Here is a 24,021-nt window from a genome sequence, read left to right as displayed (position 1 = left end):
ACTTGATGTGAACGAAGTCCTGGGTTCAACCATGCACCGTATTATAGAAATACTTCTACCTACTAATAGCTATATTTTTTTCTTGATTTGTGATTTTGTTTTAGATTCTTATTGAATATTGTTATTGTTAAATATAAGTAACCTATGATATGATTGATGGGAATCTTGGCAGAAATAAGTGGTTTTAGTTTTATTGACATGGTACCATGTCATTGAATGCAGTGAATAGTTATTTGTTAAGTGAATATACATTATACTTTTGGGAAACAAATTTTCTACAGAGAGAGAGAAAATGTGTTTTCATGTTCTGAAAGCTTTCCTGTAATAACTTGTTCTCCCCTCTTATTAAGTACCATTCTATTAGTTTTATCTCAGGTGAGGAAATTAGAATATAAGTAGCAGATTAATTGCCATAATATCAGAAATCATATTTGGATATCATAAAGTTAAATATAAAACTAATAAGGAAAATGTCAGGAACTATGAGATAAACTGTTTTGTTAAACTATTTCTCTCATTCAATTATTTAATCTTACTCTGAGTTGTCATTACACCTGTCTTTATATTTTTGCATATAGTCTTGTTTCTAGACATTCTCCCATCAGTTCTTTTGGGCCCCACATGGTAATATTGAGGGCCTGTATGTGCTCAGAGATCACTTCTTTTGGTGTGCAAGTGACCATATCCTTCCAGTGGTTAAATCCAAGCTTCCTGAATACAGAGTATATGTTTCAACCCTTGGAGTTAACTCTTTGGTCTCCATTAGCTTATTTTTTTTTTATTTAAAGAAAATGCATCACATAGTTAACATAGTTGATCATAATACATTTGTTTCCAGATAAGTGAAAGCAAAGTTATAGAAAAGAAAAATGGAAAGAAAAAAATAAAATGGAAGAGAAGAAAAAAGAAAAAGTACAGTAGCAAGTTCATTTGTGAAAATTATTGTATTACCAATGATGTAATTAATACTATGGCAGAAGGTTTAGTAAGCTCTTATTATTGTATGTCCAGTCTGTTAAATTGGGGTGTTTCTAACTGAGCGCCAAGTTTCCTGGCACCATAAAAATTCCTTGGGGTATGAAAAGGAAAGTGTACAGAGCCTGTAGTTATTCCCATGACAGTATGCTTTAACAGCAGAGAAACACTGTATCTTTTAGGCCTAGGGACTTCCCTTTCTAATTTCCCCAATATTTACTGTGCCTATGCAAAAACAAAACAAAACAAAAAAACTTGCCACACTATACTCCTTTTTTTCTTTCCTTTCTTTTTATTTTTCTTTCGGTCTTATGGTTATTGTTTGGTTGTTGTATCTGTTGCTGTGGTGCTTTTTTGTAGTTTTGGTCTTTTGCTTTAATTTTGTTTTTTTTTTTTTTTTGTTTTGTTTTGTTTTGTCTATTTGGTGGTTGTTGTTAGTTTTTGTTTTTTGTGGGATTTTTTTTTTGCTTTTTTTGTTATGATTTTCTTTTTTCCCTTTCTTTTTTTTAAATTCATATTTATAACCTCTAGACTCCTCTAGGTTTTTTGTTTTATTTATTTTTTGTTTTTCATTTTCTTCTTTTCTTTTTTTTTTCTTGAAATAGAACTACATAAATTGAATCATCTTGATCTACCTCATAAATTGAGGGTAAAAATATGGTTGGTACCAGAATCAAACAGTCATATGAACATTGAATAGAAATAAAAATGATCAGACTTAAACACCAAACCCAAAGTCAACGACCCAAAGTCAACGACAACAGAATCGATACCCAATATTCAACAAGCTATACACAGAGGGGACCAGTAATACTAGCAGTCCTGGGGGCAGAGAAAGAGGATGCTGGAAATACAGTTGGAGGGAGGACAACACTGGTGGTGGAAATACTCCTGATTCATTGTCACTTTGTACCTTAAATATTACTGTGAAAGATTTGTAATTCACGTTGGCCACAATAAAAATTATTTTAAAAAAATTGGGGTGTTCCTTTCAGGATGACAGTATCAAACAAATGAAGTCCAGAAATTCAAAACTATGATACTATGAATTTGGGGAGTGTATACTCAGCTGAGGGACTCCTGGATTAAGGCCTGGTTTGAACATGGGGACTGCATTTATGGCATGGTCACAGCTGCCAAGCTTTCCCGGGAGAAGGAAGATATGAGGAAAGGTGCCTGCACTTGCTCCAACAAAAACCCTGGTATTATCAGCCCAACAACCAGCATACCTGAAGTGTGGTCAGATCAGCATCCCTGCAGGGAATTTTTGAGGGTCAGTGATGAGTCAGGCCAGTAGGGAAACTGATTCTGGGTGATGTGGTTAGCAAACATGGCTTTGTACAGTTTCTAGAGGCAACTGATAATACTATAGAGATTTAAAATATTTTAACAAGGGCCCGGAGAGATAGCACAGCGGTGTTTGCCTTGCAAGCAGCCGATCCAGGACCAAAGGTGGTTGGTTCGAATCCCGGTGTCCTATATGGTCCCCCGTGCCTGCCGGGAGCTATTTCTGAGCAGACAGCCAGGAGTAACCCCTGAGCACCGCCGGGTGTGACCCAGAAAAACCCCCCAAAAAAAAATTTTTAACAAATATTTGTCTTCATGCAGTTTCATTTTAGTGAGAGGAAACACAATAAGCAAGTTAAAATTTATAGTAAGTTTGAGGTGATAAATAATAAAAAGGAAAATATAAATGACAATGGCAAGGAATGTGTTGGTGGAATTTTAGATGAGAAGAAAATTGGAGGGATGGTGGCATTTAGGAAGGAAGAAATTGTGCTGTGCAAATTGGCACAAACATTTTAGACAAAACAGCTCAAAAATGTTTGTTAAGGCAGCTCAATGAAAGGAATAGAGTGACATGGTCTTGTATAAAGGCAAGATTTTGTTGTACTTTTTCAATGTTTGTAGGAATTTATGGGTTTTATTTGAGATGAGGTGCTATTTGAATGAAAAGATTAGTTAGGTGATTTGACTTATTTTAAACCTGATTACTGTGGTGTTAAGAATCAATAGAAGCACAGACATGGAAGCAAGGAGACCTGCTAGGAGACTGCTGTGTATAATAAAGTGAGTGGTACTGGCTTAATCTAAAGTGGTGGTGAAAAGTGATTCAGATTATAAACATAAGAGCTTATGTTTGGGTGTTAATAGAGAACGGGTGTTAGAAAACAATATTGAGCTCATCCTGAGTGAATGAAAAAAAAAATACTTGCCATTCACTAATGTAATGAAAGCTCTATAACAGATTTCTAGGAGTGAGGATTTAGTACTTAAACTGTTATTTTTCATTCAAATGGGAATATTATGTATAAGCAGTGGGATATGTGACTGTGGTATTAGGAATGAGCTCAGTTGGAGAAAAAGAATTGTTCAGAAGGTTGTTGTATATGCTTTGCACTCTGGAAGGAACAGATTTTAGTTTCTATCACTGAGTACTTGAGCCAGGATAGGTCCTGAGAACCACTGGGTGGGGTTCAAAAACAAACAAACAAAAATTATAGTTCACTTGTGTTTTTATGACTTTGAACATTATTACCAGGGAAGTAAGTTTAAAAGAAAAAAGGCTCAAGGTCGGAAACTTTGAGTATTCGTATTATTTAAGAGAATAAGGAGATGAAAAACAAGGCAAAGCTTGAGCCAGTATATATTTGAATATCTGTACATGATTTATCTCTTACGATTTTAGCTTGTCCCTTGAAATTCCTACTCCCTTCCTAAGAGAGAGAATGAGAATGAGTGAGTACACAGTACTCTGTGTCTCACAGTGGCTTGAAGACTATTCCTTGCTCAGTCCTTGGAGGACTATTTGGTAACAGGGACCTATCCCAGGACTCCCACATAGAAAACATATGCTCCAGCTCTTTAAACTCACTTCTTATCCCAACCATTGTTATTTTAACTTTTGGTCTTTGCCTAATTTTGTTGTTGTAGGAGAATCCAAACCCTCATATGGCATTCCAGAAAGTACCACGCCCAACAGAAGGATCCCACTTAAGAGTTCATATTCTTCCCTTTCCAAAAATTAATGAAGTCCGAGTCCAGGAATTAATACAGGAAAATCTTTGTAAGAATCAGAATGCACCAACTGCTTCAAGAATGGAAAAGAAATGTGTTGTGCCAGCAGGTCCCCCTGTTGGTATGTATTTGTCTATTTTAAAAGTAAACATTCATCATATATAGGACAAAAAAAGTGCATAGCGTTTTCACAAAGCAGCAAACTTGTGTAAGCAAAATATGAGCTTAATTCAAAAATAGAATACTTCTATTTACCAGTCCGACTCTTTTAGTCTATTAACTTGTATTTTAGCTACTCTTATGAATATAATGACTAATAATTTATGTAATTTTCTGTTTTTGTAATCTATTTTGTATTTCTATTTTATGTTCTGATTTCTTGCCTTTTGGAGTAAAAAAAAGCTTTTTCTCGTTTTCTACAGAATTTGGCTCCGTTAACTTTGCATTTATATATTTGTTTACTATTTTTTGCTTGGTTTTTGGGAGGCCACACACAGCAGTACTCAGGGCTTATTCTTAGCTCTGGGCTCAGTGGTGACTCCTGGCTGGTTCAAGGAACCCTATGGAGGACCAGGAATAAATCTAAGCTGACATTGTGCAAGGCAAGATCTCCTACCCACTCTTTATTCTTTTTCCATCCCACTTGTTTATAATCCTTAAAGAATAACCTAGTGACTATAGCCCAGGCCCATTCCTACTCACTGATTCTTTAGTGATAATGCTGCTACCGGTCAACCTAAGGATTTGCTATATAGTCAATCGTACCAGGATTTGATTATCTCGGTCCCTTGTTAATACTCAATACTGGTAATACTGTGAAAAAGTGAATGTGTGTATTAACTTATATGCTCAGTCTTCTCCCTTCTCTGAAGTTTTGAGGCTTTTAATCCTTATGCTTCTGTAGCTCTCTTACATATTAAAATAGATGGTGTTTGGATTTTTATCTAGCTTTCCTGGTCCTGATAGTTTTAGTTTCCTGCAAATTATTCAGTATGGTAGTTTTAGTTTCTTGCAAATTATCCAGTATTCCAAGAAGTTAATATAATTTCATTATTAATGGATGACAGTATAAATAGTATTTATGTAGAGATGCTAATATTTTTATGTTCACTTGAATTGAACATAATTAGGATTTCTTTTGTACCAAACTAAAAAGTAAAAACTTTTCATTTTCTTTATGTCCTCTTAGTATGAGTGTCTAACTGCTTTGTTGTCTGAAGCGGTATTCAAATTTTAAGAGGTTAGTTTTCTGATATTCCCTAGAAGGGTCAGAGTAATGATGACTGGGTAGAACTACATTTGAAAGTCAAAAGAAAGGAAACCCTGAAAAGTTCTGTGCTCATAAACCATATTCATTACAGGTTGTTGTAAAGTATTTAACTGTCATAACTGGGGATTTTTACCACCCCCACAAGTATTTTAAGTGAGAAGCACTATGGTACTTAACTAAGTAATATCACCTAAAGAAAATAATAACTCCCAGATAATAAATAGATTTATAAGGAAATGTGGGTTTTTAAAGGCCTATCCTAAGGGAAATTTAAAAGCTCATAAAAAAAATATAGCTTGAAGATAGTAATAAAATTGCTTAAAGCTTATTGTGAACCAGAGAGGTACCATTACACTGTTTGTTGGGGCTGAACCTAGAAAAACAAAATGGAGATCAAGCCTACCCAGTGCCAGAATGAGATTAGGAAAATTCCTCTCCCCAGCTTTCCCCCGCCAATCTCTGGGACCGACAACAACTAGCAAACGGGGCTCGTAAACAAGATGCATGGCTTAATCTAACATCTGATTTGCTTATATATGCCTTGAAAGAATATGGATAAGTGCCATAAATACATAAGCTAAAACTGTGTGTGCCTACCTCATGCTCAGGACTCCAAGTTTCTGACTTCTGAGCCCTCACTTCTGCAAGTCTGAATTGCAGGGCCTTAGCATTCCCTTTGACTTTTAGTCTTTCAACACTGAGTCTTAATAAATCTATCCTTAGACTCTTCATTCTGTATCTTTGGTTCTGCATGGAGATCAGCCACCTAACATGGAGGTTCCACCAAGATTGCTGGCTCCAAATCTCTATGACTTGAAAACTCTCAACATTGAGTCTTTATTTTTGTAATAATTTTTTATTGAAGCACCAAAATTACAAAAATGTTCGTAGTTGGGTTTCCGTCATCGAATGTACATTACCTTTCACCATTACCACCTTCCTGCTACCAATGTTCCCCATTTCCCCATCCCCACACCCTGCCTGTTTTGGGTCAGGCATTCCACCTCTTTCTGTCACAGTCATTGTCATGGTAGTTATCAATGCAGTTAGTGCTCTAACTGTGCACACCGTTCTTAGTGATAAGCTTCTTATCCTTCTGGCCCCATCTCCTTTGTCTCTGGATATTGTTACCGTATTGTCCTTTATTTTTCTTATATCCTACAGATGAGTGAGATTATTTTGTGTCTATCTCTCTCCCTCTGACTCATTTCTCTCAGCATGTCTCTCCATGTCCATCCATTGTAGTTAAATTTCCTGACATCATTTTTCCTAACAGCTTCATAGTATTCCATTGTGTTGATGTACCACAGCCACTCATCTGTTGTCAGACACCTGAGTTGCTTCCAGATTCTAGCTATTGTAGATAGTGCTGCAATGAACATAGGAGCACAGAGGGCATTTTTGTATTGTGTTTTTGTGTTCCTATCGTATATTCCTAGGAGTGGTATTGCTGAATCATATAGGAACTTAATTTCTAGTTTTTTGAGGAATTGCCATATATTTTTCCATAAAGGCTGGATTAGATGGCATTCACACCAGCAGTGAATGAGAGTTCCTTTTCTCCCACATCCCTACCAGCACTGATTCTTTGTCATGTGTGCCAGTCTCTGGTGTGAGATGATTGTTGTTTTGATTTGCATTTTCTAATGTGCCTTTTGACCATCTGTATTTCTTCTTTGAGGAAATGTCTGTTCATTTCTTTCTTTCTTTCTTTCTTTCTTTCTTTCTTTCTTTCTTTCTTTCTTTCTTTCTTTCTTTCTTTCTTTCTTTCTTTCTCTCTTTCTCTCTCTCTTTCTCTCTCTTCTCTCCTTTCTCTCTTTCTCTTCTTTCTTTCTTTCTTTCTTTCTTTCTTTCTTTCTTTCTTCTTTCTTCTTCTTTCTCTTCTTTCTTTCTTTCTTTCTTTCCTTTCTTTCTTTCTTTCTTTCTTCCTTCTTTCTTTCTTTCTTTCTTTCTTTCTTTCCTTTCTTTCTTTCTTTCTTTCTTTCTTTCTTTCTTTCTTTCTTTCTTTCTCTTCCTTCCTCCTTCCTCCCTCCCTCCCTTCCCTCCCTCCCTCCCTCCCTCCCTCCCTCCCTCCCTCCCTCCCTCCTTCCTTCCTCTTTCTTTTCTTTCCTTTCTTCTTTCTTTCTTTCTTTCTTTCTTTCTTTCTTTCCTTTCTTTCTTCTTTCTTTCTTCTTCTTTCTTTCATTCTTTCTTCCTTCCCTTCTTCCTTCCTTCCTTTCTTTCTTTCTTCCTTTCCTTCCTTCCTTCCTTCCTTCCTTCCTTTTCTTCCTCCTTCCTTCCTTCCTTCCTTCCTTCCTTCTTCCTTCCTTCCTTCCTTCTTTCTTTCTTTCTTTCTGGTTTTATTTTGTTTTTTTTGGGGGGAGGGGGTCACACCCAGCAGCGCTCAGGATTACTCCTGGCTCTAGGCTCAGAACTCGCTCCTGGCAGGCTTGGGGGACCATATGGGATGCTGGGATTCAAACTACCGTCCTTCTGCATGCAGGGCAAATGCCTACCTCCATGCTATCTCTTCGACCCCTGTTCATTTCTTCTCATTTTTTGATGTGGTTAGATTTTTGTTGTTGTTGTTGTTGTTGTTGAGTTCTGTCAACTCTTGTTGAGTTCTTGTAGTCTTAGATATTAGTCGCTTGTCAGATGGTATTGGGTGAATAGTTTCTCCCAATCTGGAAGTGGCTTTTGTGTCCTACTAACTGTTTCCTTTGAAGTGCAGAAATTTCTCAGTTTAATGTAGTAACATTTATTTATCTCTGCTTCCACTTGATTGGATAGTGTATTTTCTCCCTGAAGATGCCTTTAGTCTCAGTGTCATGGACTGTTTTGCCTACATTTTCTTCTATATACCTTATAGTTTCAGGTATGATATCAAAGTTTTTAATTGATTTTGATTTGACCTTTGTGCATGGTCTTAAAGGGCACCCAACATTACCCCTTCTTTGTTTTCAAAATGCAATAAATTGAGGTCCAAGTGATGGGGAAGGACAGCACAAAGTGGGATGCTATCCCCCCCGCCCCTTGAATAGTGACTCTTGACTCCTCACAGAGAGGTCTGGTTAAAGGAAATAATACCTATCAACATTGTTGCTCTTGGGGCATTCCTAAGCTTATCTCCTTAGTGGCTGTCTTCTTCCCATGTTCCTTCTCCCCAGTCCCAGCCTATTTCTCCTTTGTCTTTACCATTCTGGTAACTCAGTTCCTCTTGTCCTATGTAAGCATTTTTGGAAGGAAATAAACTCTATCTGATCATCAAAGGAAAAGAAAAGTCTTTTGAGGATATGAGGGGAATCTGATTGTGACATCTCTCACTCTGATGATCATAAGTGTTGATATGGCTGATCTGGCCCTACCCGGGCTTTCATCTTCTTCCCTCACTACTCCATGTGTCTCTCTTCTGAGGCTATACACTTGTTCAAAGAAGTTGGCCTTCCTTGAATAGAAATGGGCCCATTCTTTGGTCATGGATATACAAGTAGCTGTACTCAGCTGCTAGAACCTCCAAAACATGTTCTTAAGAATAAGCAGTTGAGTCAGAAAGTTTTTTTTTTCCTTTTTTAGGAATCTCTGTCCTCAGTTTGGATGTTGTTCTTTTGTAGTTGCAATGGCAGATTTGTTGAGGTGACAGGTCAGTTTCTGTGTAGATTAACTTAACGCAAGTTTAGGTATGGATTTACTATGATTGATCACAAGTTCTCTCAATGTGACCATCTTGTCCCTACCTCTCCTTAATTGTTTAATATAACTTTACTGTGCAATAGAAATTAATTTTCATAATCTGAGATTATCATTTGAATCTACCCTGTAAAATTGTTCCTTAATAATTCAATGAATAACCTGATATTTCAAAACCTAAAACTAATCAAAGTAATGAAATGTAATACCTTCAATGCCATGTAATAAGGAAAACAACTAACACACATGGTTGGTCATGTAAGCACTTATGGTCATATAATGTTCTGGTCTATTTTCTTTAGTAACTGCCACAGCATTTTAATTCATTTGTGCTTTCTTCTTTACTAGTTTCAATAATGGATAAGGTGACAACAGTTTTCAACAGTGCACAGAGATTGGAAGTTGTTAGAAACTGCATTTCATTCATATTTGAAAATAAAACATTGGAGACTGAAAAGGTAATAAAAAGCTATCTTTCCCAAGAAAGCATTCTCATTTCTCTTTCAGGCATGTATTATCTTTCAGACTTATGTGTTCATCTTGTCATCTGACTTTTAGGTAAATTCTTGATTCCATCCTTTTTTTTCATAAGGTATTCTTTATGATTTTTTCATTACTTTGTATTATTTTGAATAGACAGTATCTTAACCAACCTAGTTATAGGCACCAGTGAATACTTTCCCCCTTAAAAATTGTTACATGGAACCAGAGCCATAGCACTGTGGGGAGGGCATTTGCTTTGCTCACAGCTGACCCAGGTTCTATCCTTTGCATCCCTTATTGTTCCCCAAGCACCACCAGGAATGATCCCTGAGCATGGAGCAAGAATTAATCCCTGAGCACTGTCAGATGTGACTCAAAAACAAACCAACAAAAATATTGTTATGTATTCTATTTGGCATATTTTTGGAAGCTTAATATTTTAACTTATCTGATCCAAATTATCTAGCAATAATAAATAATTACAGAAACTGTGCTAGTCATTGTAAATGTGACTCATATATATATATTTTACCATCTTTAATAGATGTTCACTTTCTCTGTGATTTGCCATAATTTTGAACATCTAATGTAAAGAGTTTGTAAACCATGTAAAGGGCAAACATTCCAGGGCTGTGGAATCAGTGGAAAGCAGGGCTGTGGAGTCAGTAAATAAATGCTCTGACTGACTCCTCAATTTTTTTTTACTTAAGACTCTGACTCCAGGTACCCAAATTTTCCTCCAACTCAGACTCCTTGACTCCAACTCAGACTTTGCCTCCGCAGCCCTGCATTTTACTCTGAATGCTACATGACTGCAAGTCTTTTGAGGTTTTAAGGGTGCTATGTTTCTTGCCTTTGGGGGGGGGGTGTCCATACCCTGCAGCAGCACTCAGGGTTATTCCTAGTTCTGCGCTCAGAAATCACTCCTGGCAGGCTCAGGGGACCATATGGGATGCCGGGATTTGAACCACCATCCGTCCTGAATCGGCTGCATGTAAGGCAAATGCCGTTCCACTGTGCTATCTCTCCGGCCCTATTTTCTTTTATTTTAATGATTAAGCTATTATAGGCTTCATTTTTCTTTCTTTCTTTTCTTTTTTTTTTTTTTTGGTTTTCTGCCTTCATAGTTTTTATTCTATAAATTACTTTATCTAAACACCATATATTCAAGAGTTGACATAATTGATCATAATACATTTACATAATGTATATAAGTGTGAGCAGAATCATTAAAAGGAAGAAAATGAAAAGAAAGGACAAAAAAGGATAGCACCAAGAAAATTTATGAAATTTGTGTCTCTCAATGAGGTTATTTAAGTTAATGTCAGAAGGTTTTTTTTTTTTTTAATTTATTTAAACACCTTAATTACATATATGATTGTGTTTGGGTTTCAATCATGTAAAGAACACCACCCAACACCAGTGCAACATTCCCATCACCAATGTCCCAAGTCTCCCTTCGCCCCACCCGACCCCCGCCTGTACTCTAGACAGGCTCTCCATTTTCCTCATACATTCTCATTATTAGGACAGTTCAAAATGTAGTTATTTCCCTAACTAAACTCATCACTCTTTGTGGTGAGCTTCCTGAGGTGAGCTGGAACTTCCAGCTCTTTTCTCTTTTGTGTCTGAAAATTATTATTACAAGGGTGTCTTTCATTTTTCTTAAAACCCATAGATGAGTGAGACCATTCTGCGTTTTTCTCTCTCTCTCTGACTTATTTCACTCAGCATAATAGATTCCATGTACATCCATGTATAGGAAAATTTCATGACTTCATCTCTCCTGACAGCTGCATAATATTCCATTGTGTATATGTACCACAGTTTCTTTAGCCATTCGTCTGTTGAAGGGCATCTTGGTTGTTTCCAGAGTCTTGCTATGGTAAATAGAGCTGCAATGAATATAGGTGTAAGGAAGGGGTTTTTGTATTGTATTTTTGTGTTCCTAGGGTATATTCCTAGGAGTGGTATAGCTGGATCGTATGGGAGCTCGATTTCCAGTTTTTGGAGGAATCTCCATATCGCTTTCCATAAAGGTTGAACTAGACAGCATTCCCACCAGCAGTGGATAAGAGTTCCTTTCTCTCCACATCCCCGCCAACACTGTTTATTCTCATTCTTTGTGATGTGTGCCATTCTCTGGGGTGTGAGGTGGTATCTCATCGTTGTTTTGATTTGCATCTCCCTGATGATTAGTGATGTGGAACATTTTTTCATGTGTCTTTTGGCCATGTGTATTTCTTCTTTGTCAAAGTGTCTGTTCATTTCTTCTCCCCATTTTTTGATGGGGTTAGATGTTTTTTTCTTGTAAAGTTCTGTCAGTGCCTTGTATATTTTGGAGATTAGCCCCTTATCTGATGGGTATTGGGTGAATAATTTCTCCCACTCAGTGGGTGGCTCTTGTATCCTGGGCACTATTTCCTTTGAGGTGCAGAAGCTTCTCAGCTTAATATATTCCCATCTGTTAATCTCTGCTTTCACTTGCTTGGAGAGTGCAGTTTCCTCCTTGAAGATGCCTATAATGTCCTGGAGTGTTTTGCCTATGTGCTGTTCTATATATCTTATGGTTTTGGGGCTGATATCGAGGTCTTTAATCCATTTGGATTTTACCTTTGTACATGATGTTAGCTGGGGGTCTAAGTTTAATTTTTTGCAAGTGGCTATCCAATTGTGCCAACACCACTTGTTGAAGGGCTTTCCCTGCTCCATTTAGGATTTCCTGCTCCTTTATCAAAAATTAGGTGGTTGTATCTCTGGGGAACATTTTCTGAGTATTCAAGCCTATTCCACTGATCTGAGGACCTATCCTTATTCCAATACCATGCTGTTTTGATAACTGTTGCTTTGTAGTACAGTTTAAAGTTGGGAAAAGTAATTCCTCCCATATTCTTTTTCCCAATGATTGCTTTAGCTATTCGAGGGTGTTTATTGTTCCAAATGAATTTCAAAAGTGTCTGATCCACTTCTTTGAAGAATGTCATGGGTATCTTTAGAGGGATGGCATTAAATCTGTATAATGCCTTGGGGAGTATTGACATTTTGATGATGTTAATCCTGCCAATCCATGAGCAGGGTATGCGTTTCCATTTCCGTGTGTCCTCTCTTATTTCTTGGAGCAGAGTTTTATAGTTTTCTTTGTATAGGTCCTTCACATATTTAGTCAAGTTGATTCCAAGATACGAGTTATCAAGTTTCTCTCTCTCTCTTTCTTTGTTAGGTTTGCCAGTGGTCTATCAATCTTGTTTACTTTTTCAAAGAACCAACTTCTGCTTTCGTTGATCTTTTGGATTGTTTTTTGAGTTTCCACTTCGTTGATTTCTGCTCTCAGCTTTGTTATTTCCTTCTGTCTTCCTATTCTTGGGTCCTTTTGTTGAGCATTTTCTAGTTCTATTAGCTGTGTCATTAAGCTACTCAGGTAAGCTCCTTCTTCCTTCCTGATGTGTGCTTGCAAAGCTATAAATTTTCCTCTCAGTACTGCTTTTGCTGTGTCCCATAAGTTCTGAGAGTTTGTGTCTTTATTGTCATTTGTTTCCAGGAACCTTTTTATTTCCTCCTTGATTTCATCTCGGATCCACTGGTTATTGAGCATGAGGCTGTTTAACTTCCAGGTGTTAAAGTGTTTCTTCTGAGTCCCTTTGGAGTTCACAAATAATTTCAGAGCCTTGTGGTCAGCGAAGGTAGTCTGCAAAATTTCTATCCTCTTGATCTTATGGAGGTATGTTTTATGTGCAAGCATGTAGTCTATCCTGGAGAATGTCCCATGTACATTGGAGAAGAATGTGTATCCAGATTTCTGGGGATGGAGTGTCCTATATATATCCACTAGGCCTCTTTCTTCCATTTCTCTCCTCAGGTCTAGTATATTCTTGTTGGGTTTCAGTCTGGTTGACCTGTCCAGTGTTGACAAAGCCGTGTTAAGGTCCCCCACAATTATTGTGTTGTTGTTGATATTATTTTTCAGATTTGTCAACAGTTGTATTAAATATTTTGCTGGCCCCTCATTTGGTGCATATATGTTTAGGAGAGTGAATTCTTCCTGCTCTACGTACCCCTTGATTAATATAAAATGTCCGTCTTTGTCCCTTACAACCTTCCTGAGTATAAAGTTTGCATTATCTGATATTAGTATGGCCACTCCAGCTTTTTTATGGGTGTTGTTTGCTTGGATAATTTTTCTCCAGCCTTTTATTTTGAGTCTATGTTTGTTCTGACTATTCAGGTGTGTTTCTTGTAGGCAGCAGAAGGTTGGATTGAGTTTTTTGATCCATTTAGCCACTCTGTGTCTCTTAACTGGTGCATTTAGTCCATTGATGTTGAGAGAAAGAATTGTCCTGGGATTTAACGCCATCTTTATTTCAAAATTTGGTGTGTCTTTTGGGTAGTCTTGTCTTAGATTAGGTCTTTCAGTTTTTCTCTTAAGACTGGTTTTGTGTCTGTGAAGTTTCTGAGCTGTTTTTTGTCTGTGAAACCATGTATTCTTCCGTCAAACCGGAAAGTGAGTTTTGCTGGGTATAGTATTCTGGGTGAAGCATTCATTTCATTCAGTCTTGACACAATATCCCACCACTGCTTTCTGGCATTGAGTGTTTCTGGTGACAGGTCTGCTGTAAATCTCAGGGAAGCTTGCTTGAACGTGATTTCCCCTTTTGATCTTGCTGTTTTCAGAATTCTGTCTCTATCTGTGGGATTTGTCATTGTGACTAGGATGTGTCTTGGGGTGGTTTTTCTGGGGTCTCTTTTGGTTGGTACTCTTCGGGCATGCAGGATTTGATCACATATATTCTTTAGCTCTGGAAGTTTCTCTTTAATGATGTTCTTGACCATTGATTCTTCCTGGATATTTTCTTCCTGGGTCTCTGGGACTCCAATGATTCTTAAGTTGTTTCTGTTGATCTTATCATAGACTTCTATTTTCGTCTGTTCCCATTCTTTGACTAATTTTTCCATTGTCTGCTCATTTGCTTTAAGTTTTTTGTCCAATCTCTCCTGCTGTATGGAATTGTTATGTATCTCATCTTCCACAGCACCAAGTCTATTCTCAGCTTCTGATACCCTGTCCCAGAGCTTATCCATTTTGTCATTCACTTCGTTTACTGACTTTTTCAGTCCTGTTAGTTGACATGTTATTTCAGTTTGGAGTTTTGTGATTTCTGCCTTCATATTTTCTTGGTTCTTATTAGTGTTCTGTTCAACTCGATCCATGGTTTCTTGGAGTCTGTTGAGCACCTTCCATATTGCTAGTCTAAAGTCCTTATCTGAGAGGTTGATTAGTTGGTCAGTCGTTATCTGGTCCTCAGAATTGTCATCTTCATTCTCTATGTCTGATGCTGGCCTGCGTTGTTTCCCCATTGTCACACTTGTATTGTGGGTTTTTCTACGTGTTGTGGTGGTATTCATTGTCTATATGATGTAGGCAGCACACTCCTCTGGCTCCTCCCTTTCTGGATGGGCTGACTTGCCTCTAAGGGAGGGGAGTCCTCCATGGATGAAGCCTCACACTGGGTCAAATCTTAGGCCCGAGCATGCAACAGAGAAGACAGTCCAGAGAGAAATGTTTGCTTCTGTGATATAGCGCCGTTCTTAGTGTGATTTTTCCTTCTTGTTGCAATGGAGTTCTTTCCTTAGAATTAGTGCACGGCCGCGTAGCGGAGCGGAGCGGCCGTGCTCCTCTGGAGCCTCTTTTTGCCCCACTCGGAAGAGTGGACAGTAGACAGACATAGACAGGTCACACTCACAGTTTTTCACAGTTGAGCCCCACTGGGCCGGTGTACTTTCGCGGATTTTCCCCGCCTGGTGTCACACACAGGGAGCCGGCTTTTGCAAAGCTTAGCCGGTTTTTATGCTCTGAAGTCCCTCCCTGAAAATGGCGTCTGGGCGAGCGAGGTTTCTGGAGCCTCTCCTTGCCCCACTCGCAAGAGTTTCACGCAAGAGGACAGTAGACAGACATAGACAGGTCACACTCACAGTCTTTCACAGTTGAGCCCCACTGGGCCGGTGTACTTTCGCGGATTTTCCCCGCCTGGTGTCACACACAGGGAGCCGCCTTTTGCAAAGCTTAGCCGGTTTTTATGCTCTGAAGTCCCTCCCTGAAAATGGCGTCTGGGCGAGCGAGGTTTCTGGAGCCTCTCCTTGCCCCACTCGCAAGAGTTTCACGCAAGAGGACAGTAGACAGACATAGACAGGTCACACTCACAGTCTTTCACAGTTGAGCCCCACTGGGCCGGTGTACTTTCGCGGATTTTCCCCGCCTGGTGTCACACACAGGGAGCCGGCTTTTGCAAAGCTTAGCCGGTTTTTCAATGTCAGAAGGTTTACAAGCTCTTTTTACCAGTTCATCATTCTATTACTACTTTTGTTTCTGAACATTAGGTGGCTTCAGATACACATTGGCATCTAAATCGGTGTGTTTCTCTGGTGATGATGGTATCAAAAATATTAGAGTTGGGGCCAGATCAGTTATACTATGGGTAGGATATTTGCCTTGCACACAGCCAACCTGGGTTCGATCCCCAACATTTCATATCATTCCTTGAGCACTGACAGAAGTAATTCCTACACTAAGGACTAAGCCTTCAGCACCACTGGATGTGTACCCCATCCCACCCCCAAAATTGAAGGTGTTATTTTGCCTCAAATATAACTGTACGAAGAATACCAGCACTCTGATACTACAGCTTTTGTGGGTTATGGTTTCGGCTTTCCAAAAGTACAACAAGGCATGGGTGGGAAGGTGGGGAGGGTACTGGCAATCACTCAAAAAAGCCATAATGATATCAACCCAAATACTGGCATACCTGGAGTTCTGGACAGATGGGTTCCTTTGCAGAGAGCTGAAGATGAGGGGTGAATCTGGGCCTTTGTCAGAGCAGCTTTTGTAGGTAGTGGTTACAGGGCAGGGAATTAGCTTGCCCTCTCCTCCCAAGATTTTCAGCTGCACAGCCACTGTATCCATAATTTTTCACAGTTTGGTCCATATCTCTTTCAAGAATAGAGTGAATATGGAGCTGGCCAAATGCAGACATAATAAACATAGTACTGTGTTTTTGTGCATTCTTTTAGCTGCCAAGGTTTCCAGAAGTACAAGAAAGTGAGGTGGTGGAGTGCCCTCACACACTCCAAAAAAAGTCTTGGTGATTTCAGCCCAATTACTGGCAGATTTTGTCATATTGATATCTATGCAGAGAGTTATAGATGAATGATGATGCTGAACAATTGTCAAAGCAGCAGTTATAGGTGGTGGGTGCAGCTGGTGGGGCAGGGTGAGGACTTGGCCCACGCTCTCCTCCAGGATTGCCATTTTCAGTTACACAGTTGATGTATATAATGAATCTATGGAGCTGGCCAAATACAAACACGATGACCCATATCTTATTTTTTTATAATAGCATTATATCTTCCTCTTCTCAGACTTTTACCCTTTATATTTACTCTTTTGTTTAGTATTTACATTATTGAAATTAACTAAACTTTAACTTATATAAAGGAAATAAATGAATTGCACTCTACTGGAAAAGGCATTGTTATGGGCAGTGAAGTAAATGGTTCAATGTATAACGTAGATTTCTCTCTATTGCTCTAACTTCTTTGTTTTACTATGCTATTTAAGTGAGACAAAATGATAGAATTTTCTAGTCATGTACAAAAAAAGAATAGTGCTTAAGTTGGTAACCACTTTAAAGTCATTTGTGTTTTATGTTTATTCTTGCCTTGTAGGTGTAGCTAGCTGTTATGTGAAAGTGTTCTCTAATTGCTGTGACCTTATTTTCATGATTAGAAACAGTGATTTTTGTGACCTAAGTTTGGTCATCAAAACTTAATGATTTCTTTCAGTGAAGTTAATGTAAACTAATTCTATTATTCATGTTGCTTTACAAATAAATTAACCACAAATCCATATATCATATATTTGAAAAAGTAAATCAGCTTTATTTTAGGAATTTAACTCTACTAATAACAGTTGAACAATTTAACAGGATGCACTTAGAATTTTCACTGTTATTGAAGTGTTTTTCTTTATTTTAAATAATTTTATTTTTTTAAATAATACCTTTATTTAAACATCGTGATTACAAACATGATTGTAGTTTGGTTTCAGTTACAAAAAGAACATCCCCCTTCACCAGTGCAACATTCTCATCACCAATGCTCCCATCTCCTCCCACCCAGATGGTATTTGAGACAGACTTTCTACTTCCCTCACTCATTGACATTGTTATGCTAGTTCTCAGTGTACTTATTTCTCTAACTGCACTCACCATTCTTTGAGCTTCATATCTTGAGCCGGTTGTTCCGGCCCTCACCTCTGGGAATTATTTCAATGTCTTTAATTTTTCTTAAAACCCATAGATGAGTGAGACTATTCTGTGTGTCTCTCTCTCCCTCTGACTAATTTCACTCAGCATAATAGATTCCATGTACATCCATGTATAGGAAAGTTTCATGACTTCATTTCTCCTGACAGCTGCATAATATTCGTGTGTGTATGTAGCATAGTTTCATAGCAATTCATCTGTGAAGGGGATCTTGGTTGTTTACAGAGTCTGGCAATTGTAAATAGTGCTGTGATGAATATAGGTGTGAGGAAGGGATTTTTGTATTGCATTTTTGAGTTCCTGGGGTGTATCTCCCTAGGAGTGGTATAGCTGGATCATGAATGTTTTTCTAATAGTAAATTATGTTCATTTCTGCCTCTTTTACTCTCAGACCCTTCCTGCTGCATTGAGAGCCCTTAAAGGAAAGGCAGCAAGACAGTGTCTCACAGATGAGCTGGGACTGCATGTCCAGCAAAATAGGGCAATATTAGATCACCAGCAGTTTGACTACATCATAAGGATGATGAACTGTACTCTACAGGTAAGTTTTAGTTCTTTCATATGATTTTTCTTTTATATATGTACAAATAAAATTTTATTTAAATACTAAATATCACATAGTTGACATGTTGATACTATATTTGTTCCAGGAAAGTGAGAGAGAGTGAAAAAAAATTTAATCATAAAAGAAAAGAAAGGAAAATAAGAGTAGAGGCCGGAGAGATAGCCTGGAGGTAGGGCATTTCCCTTGCATGCAGAAGGACAGTGGTTCAAATCCCGGCATCCTATATGGTCCCCCAAGCCGCCAGGAGCGATTTCTGAGTGTAGAGCCATGAGGGACCCCTGAGCATCACTGGGTGTGGCCCAAAAGCAACAACAACAACAACAAAAAGCATGTTGACATCTAAATTGGTGTGTTTGGACAGGGATAATACTATTAAAAATTGAATCTGTGCTATTTAAAAAATAGAAATTCCAAGCATTATTGCTCTGAAATTGCCTTTTGTGCCAGACATGTGCAGGCAGGTAACTGTGTTTTGGGGGCATGTTTTCCGCTACCAGGCCTTCTGGAAGTATAAGAAGGCAGGGGGTGGTAGGGAATGAAGAAATTGGTGTTGGGGGACTGGGGGGATATGGTATGCTGGGACAGGGTGCCTACAATCACTCTAAAATAGACCCATCATGTCAGATCAAATACCAGCCTAGGAGTTTTGGTCATACTGGTTTCCCTGAAGAGAGCATTAGATGAATGAAGGGCCATTTATTTTCTTTAGAACACCCCCCTTCACCAGTGCAACATTTCCACCGCCAATGCCCCTGATCTCCCTCCTCTCCCACCCCCTGCCTGTATTCATGACAGGCATTCTACTTCTCCTCCTCATTATCATTGTCATGGTAGTTGTTAGTGTAATTATTTTTTCTAACTGCACTCACCACTCTTTGTGGTGAGCTTCATATCGTAGTTAGACCTTCCAGCCCTTCTCTCTTTTGTATCTGAGAATTATTGCAAAAATGTCTTTCATTTTTCTTAAAACCCATAGATGAGTGAGACTATTCTGCGTCTATCTCTCTCCCTCTGGCTTTTTTCACTCAGCATAACAGTTTTCATGTACATCCATGTATAGGAAAATTTCATGACTTCATCTTTCCTGACAGCTAATGCAGGGCTATTAATAAAGAGTTAATTGTGAGTGATGGGTACAACTGGTGTAGCTTAGGCAGGGCAGGGACTTGATCCACCTTACCAATCAATATTGCCAACTTTCAGCTCCAGGGCTATTGTACCCATAATTTCATGGCTTGATTTACTTCTCTTTCAAGAATAGTCTGAGTCTATGTATATGGCTAAATGCAGATATAATGACCTGATTCCTCTTAATTGAGAACATTTTCTTCTTTTTTACAATTTAACAATTGGTAAAATATACTAAATTTGTGAATGTTCTACAACTAATGGGATAAACAGTCTTACCATTTGTTAATTGTCATAAATATTCAGTCTTCTTTATTTTCTCTTGAAAAATATTAAGTTATATTACAAATTTGATAAGCAAGCTCACCTCTGTTGATGTACTATCCACAGGCTCTTCGGGGCGGGGTGGGTACCAGGTTGGGATGGCACTTGCAATGAAGTGTGCATGGCTGGTGGGGAGCCAATACTTTATTTTAATGGATTATTTATTACCAACTAGAGATTTATTTTTTCATATTCTTATAGTGGCATTCTGAACAGTTTTTCACAAAAGCAGAGAGGTCAAACATCTGTGTTGGTGTTTTACGAAAGTAACATTAATGAAATGAATTAATTTGTAACTGGTGCTTCAAAACCTTTAGTAATTTTTGCTTTTCTTGATTTTTGAAGTTTTTCTTTCTTGTTCTCAAGGGAAAAGTAAATGGAATATGAGTACTGTCAAAAGGCTATTTTGTTTATCAGCTTTTTCTACTTTTCAATGCTAAAAGTTTTTTTGTTTTGTTTTGGTTTTTGGGTCACACCTGGCAGCGCCCAGTGGTTACTCCTGGCTCTGCACACAGAAATCGCTCCTAGCAGGCTCTGGGACCATAGGGGATGTCCAGATTTGAACTATCATCGTCCTGGATCAGCTGTGTGCAAGGCAAACATACTACTGCTGTGCTATCTCTCTGGCCCCCCCAAAATAAAGTTTTAAAGGTCTGACTTATTGAGGTTACAGATTTCTCCTAGGTATGTCTACATTATATGGTCATTAAAAGTGAAAATACAAAGTATATGGAAGACAGTATTGCTTAGATGTAACATCATAAATTGATCTATAAATTGAATATAATTTCAATCAATTATGATATACTTTTTTCTAGAAATTGAAAAGGTTATTCTAAAAATTTTAGGGCATTGCAAAGAATTTAGTATGGTCAAAATGATCTTGATAATAGGACATAATTTAACATAGATATACTTATGAATACAGAAATAATAAAAAACATCCTCTCACACCACAGTGCTATGATGGCAGAAATGAATTATAAAAAGAAGATGGAAGAGGCCAGAGTGGTGGCACAGTGGTACGGCGTTTGCCTTGCATGAGGCTAACATAAGATGGACCATGGTTCAACCCCCCGGTATCCCATATGGTTCCCCAAGCCAGGAGAGATTTCTGAGTGCATAGCCAGGAATAACCCCTGACCTTCAACTGGTATGGCCCAAAAAACAAAACAAAAAAAAAAAGAAAGAAAAAACTCCCAACAGACAGTAGCTAAAGAAAACACTGCTAAATAAAATTGAATCAAAAAGGAAATCCAGGAAGAAATAAAAAGTTTTTTGGAAACTTGAGAATAAAGAAGCAAACTATCAGAATCTGTGGACAAAGCAAAGGCTGTACTAAGGGAAAATTTATAGCAATACTGGCCAATATTAGGAAATAAGAAAAATCTTAAATCAGTTATCTAAATAGACATATTAGACACCAATAGGCACCTATAGGAGAAACAACAAATGAATCCCAAAAGCAACACATTGGGTGCCATAGCAATAGTATAGTAGCTAGGGCATTTGACTTGTTTGCCACTGATCTCATTTCAATTCCTGGCATACCATATTGTTATAGAAGTAATTCCTAAGTGTAGAACCAGGAATAACCCCCAAGCATTGCCAGGTGTGGCCCATCAAAAACAAAACAAAATCAAAACCCCAGAACCAAAAAAACATAGTACAAGGAAGAAAAAATAAAAATTAAAGCAGAAATCAATGATATAGTGACGCAAGTAGCCTCCTGCTCCAATCCCGAGGGACTGGGGAGCAAACACCAACATAAGAAATAATCCACACAAATTGAAGGGAATAAAAAAGCTTGAGGAAAATTCTACCACAAGCCTTCTGCTCACTAACAAGAGATGCTAGGAGGCAGATAAAGTAGCCATGGAAACAAAAACCACAAGCAACTTCTCCCTGAGACCCAAGGTCTTTATTGTAAAGAGAAAGACCACCCCCTGAGTGAAGAACAGGTAGGTTAAGAAACCAATTCAGAGATACTTCTAGTCCATCAGTGTCAAGCACCAGCAAAGAATTATCCCAAATACAATGAAAACCGATTACTTCCAATATAGAATTCATGAAAGCAATACAAAGAAAGCTCCATGAAACCAGGAGCTTGTTCTTCAAAAGAGTAAATAATTTAGAGGGCCAAAGCAATAGTACAGTAAGTAGGATGTTTGCCTTGCATAATAACAACTTGAGTTCAATCCTTGTTACCACATATATTCCCTTAAACCCCACCAGGAGTAATCCCTGAACAGAGTCAGAAGTAAGCCTTGAGCACTGCCAGATTTGATCCCATCCCAAAATTTTTAGAATAAATAAGTAAACCTTTAGCTAGATTCACAAAGAAAAAATAAAGATAAAATGCTTAATTTGGAGCAAAGTCGAAAAGGGAGAAATTAATAATAGGCCCCTCAGAAACCAAGATATTAATGCTGGAGAAAATAGTATAATGGTTACAATACTTACCTTGCATGTAGGGGAGCTGGGGTCAACCCCCGGTACTCCATATTAGTCCCCTGAGCCTGCAAGGAGTAATTCCTGAACACAGGATCAGGAGTAAACCTTGAGCACAGCTGGGTGTGGCCACAAAACAAAATAAAGAACGAAAAGAAAGAAAAAAAGAAATCCAAAATATCATGAGAGTTTATGATGAACAACTCTATTCTGTTCTTAGAATTTTTTTTTTTTTTTTTTTTTTTGGTGTTTGGGCCACACCCAGCGATGCTCAGGGATTACTCCTGGCTGTCTGCTCAGAAATAGCTCCTGGCAGGCACGGGGGACCATATGGGACACCGGGATTCAAACCAACCACCTTTGGTCCTGGATCGGCTGCTTTGCAAGGCAAATGCCACTGTGCTATCTGTTCTTAGAATCTTAGATTCTTAGAATCATGTAATAAAGTGGAAAACCTAAATGAGCCAGTCTCAAATAAGGAAATGGAAAAAGTAAAAAAAAAAAATCTCTCCAAGAACATGGGGCTGAAGAGAGATAGTAGGGCACATGACTTGCACACAGCCAACCCAGATTCTTCAATCCCTGGCACCACATATGGTTCCCCAAGCACCACCAGGAGTGATTTTATGAATATAGATCCAGGAATAAGTCTTTTTTTTTTTTTTTTTTTTTTTTGGTTTTTGGGCCACACCCGGTGACGCTCAGGGGTTACTCCTGGCTATGCGCTCAGAAGTCGCTCCTGGCTTGGGGGACCATATGGGACGCCAGGGGATCGAACCGCGGTCCGTCTCCTAGGCTAGCGCAGGTAAGGCAGGCACCTTACCTCGAGCGCCACCGCCCGGCCCCCAGGAATAAGTCTTTAGCAACATATGATATGCCCCTTCCCCAAAATTATCCCAAGCACAAAAGTCCTGGTTTAGATGGGTTCACTGCAGAGTTATTAAAGCTTTAAGGAAGTTTTACTACCTGTTCAGTTTCTTCCAAAATATTAAAGAAACAGAAATCTTTTCTAATAGCTTCTTTGAAGTAATGGCCATATAATTCTCAGTGAAAAACTGAAGCCATTCCCTCTTAGACCAGGCACAAGGCACTGGTGTCCACTGTTTCCATTAGTTTTCAAATGGTATATGAAGCCCTAGAAACAGCAGTCAGGCAAGAAAATGAAATCAGAACTAGAGAGGAGGTAGTATGAAGACAATTGGCTTACATGGGCTAATCTGGGTTTGATCTCCAACACCACCAGGAAATATCCCTGGGCACAGCTATATATCACCCCTCCCCCCAAAAAAAAGAAAAATTAAAGATTTAAATTGGTAAAGCAGTCAAATAGTCACTATTTGCAGATAATACACTTAGGAGACCTGAAGAGTTCACAAAAAGATCCTTGAAAAAATAAACCAACACAGCAAAACATCTGACTACAAAGTTAACAAGCAAAAACCTGCATTATTACTATATGCAAATAGTGAATTAAAAGAGAGACCATGGGGCCAGAGAGATAGCATGGAGGTAAGGCGTTTGCCTTTCATGCAGAAGGTCGGTGGTTCGAATCCCATCATTCCCATATGGTCCCCTGAGCCTGCCAGGAGTGATTCCTGAGCATAGAGCCAGAAGTAACCCCTGAGTGCTGCCGGGTGTGACCCAAAAACCAAAACAAAACAAAAAAAAAAAAAAAAAAAAGAGAGAGACCTGAGAGCCTACTCCATTCAAAATAGTGTCTAAAAAAGTACCTAGGACTCAATACAGGATGTGAAAATATCTAATCCGTGAAAATTATAAAGCACAGTAGTAGAGATAAAAGATCTTATAAAATGGGAAAACATACC

At 38.4% G+C, this 24,021-nt stretch overlaps 1 protein-coding gene across 2 annotated transcripts in view; it reads left to right on the top strand.

Annotated features, from left to right (window-relative positions):
* Nucleotides 1-24,021, top strand: part of SBF2 (SET binding factor 2) — a 394,504-nt gene that overhangs the window by 202,356 nt on the left and 168,127 nt on the right. For both annotated transcript variants that reach the window (XM_049780980.1, XM_049780981.1), the window contains exons 14-16: nt 3,910-4,114; nt 9,278-9,387; nt 18,119-18,268. In XM_049780980.1, coding sequence (XP_049636937.1) covers nt 3,910-4,114; nt 9,278-9,387; nt 18,119-18,268 — 465 coding nt within the window. The remainder of the gene's footprint in view (nt 1-3,909; nt 4,115-9,277; nt 9,388-18,118; nt 18,269-24,021) is intronic.

Source organism: Suncus etruscus, chromosome 9 (assembly GCF_024139225.1).
Source record: "Suncus etruscus isolate mSunEtr1 chromosome 9, mSunEtr1.pri.cur, whole genome shotgun sequence".
NCBI lineage: Eukaryota > Metazoa > Chordata > Mammalia > Eulipotyphla > Soricidae > Suncus > Suncus etruscus.
The sequence above is the reverse complement of the archived record's forward strand: the minus strand, read 5'-3'. Positions and strand labels throughout refer to the sequence as shown.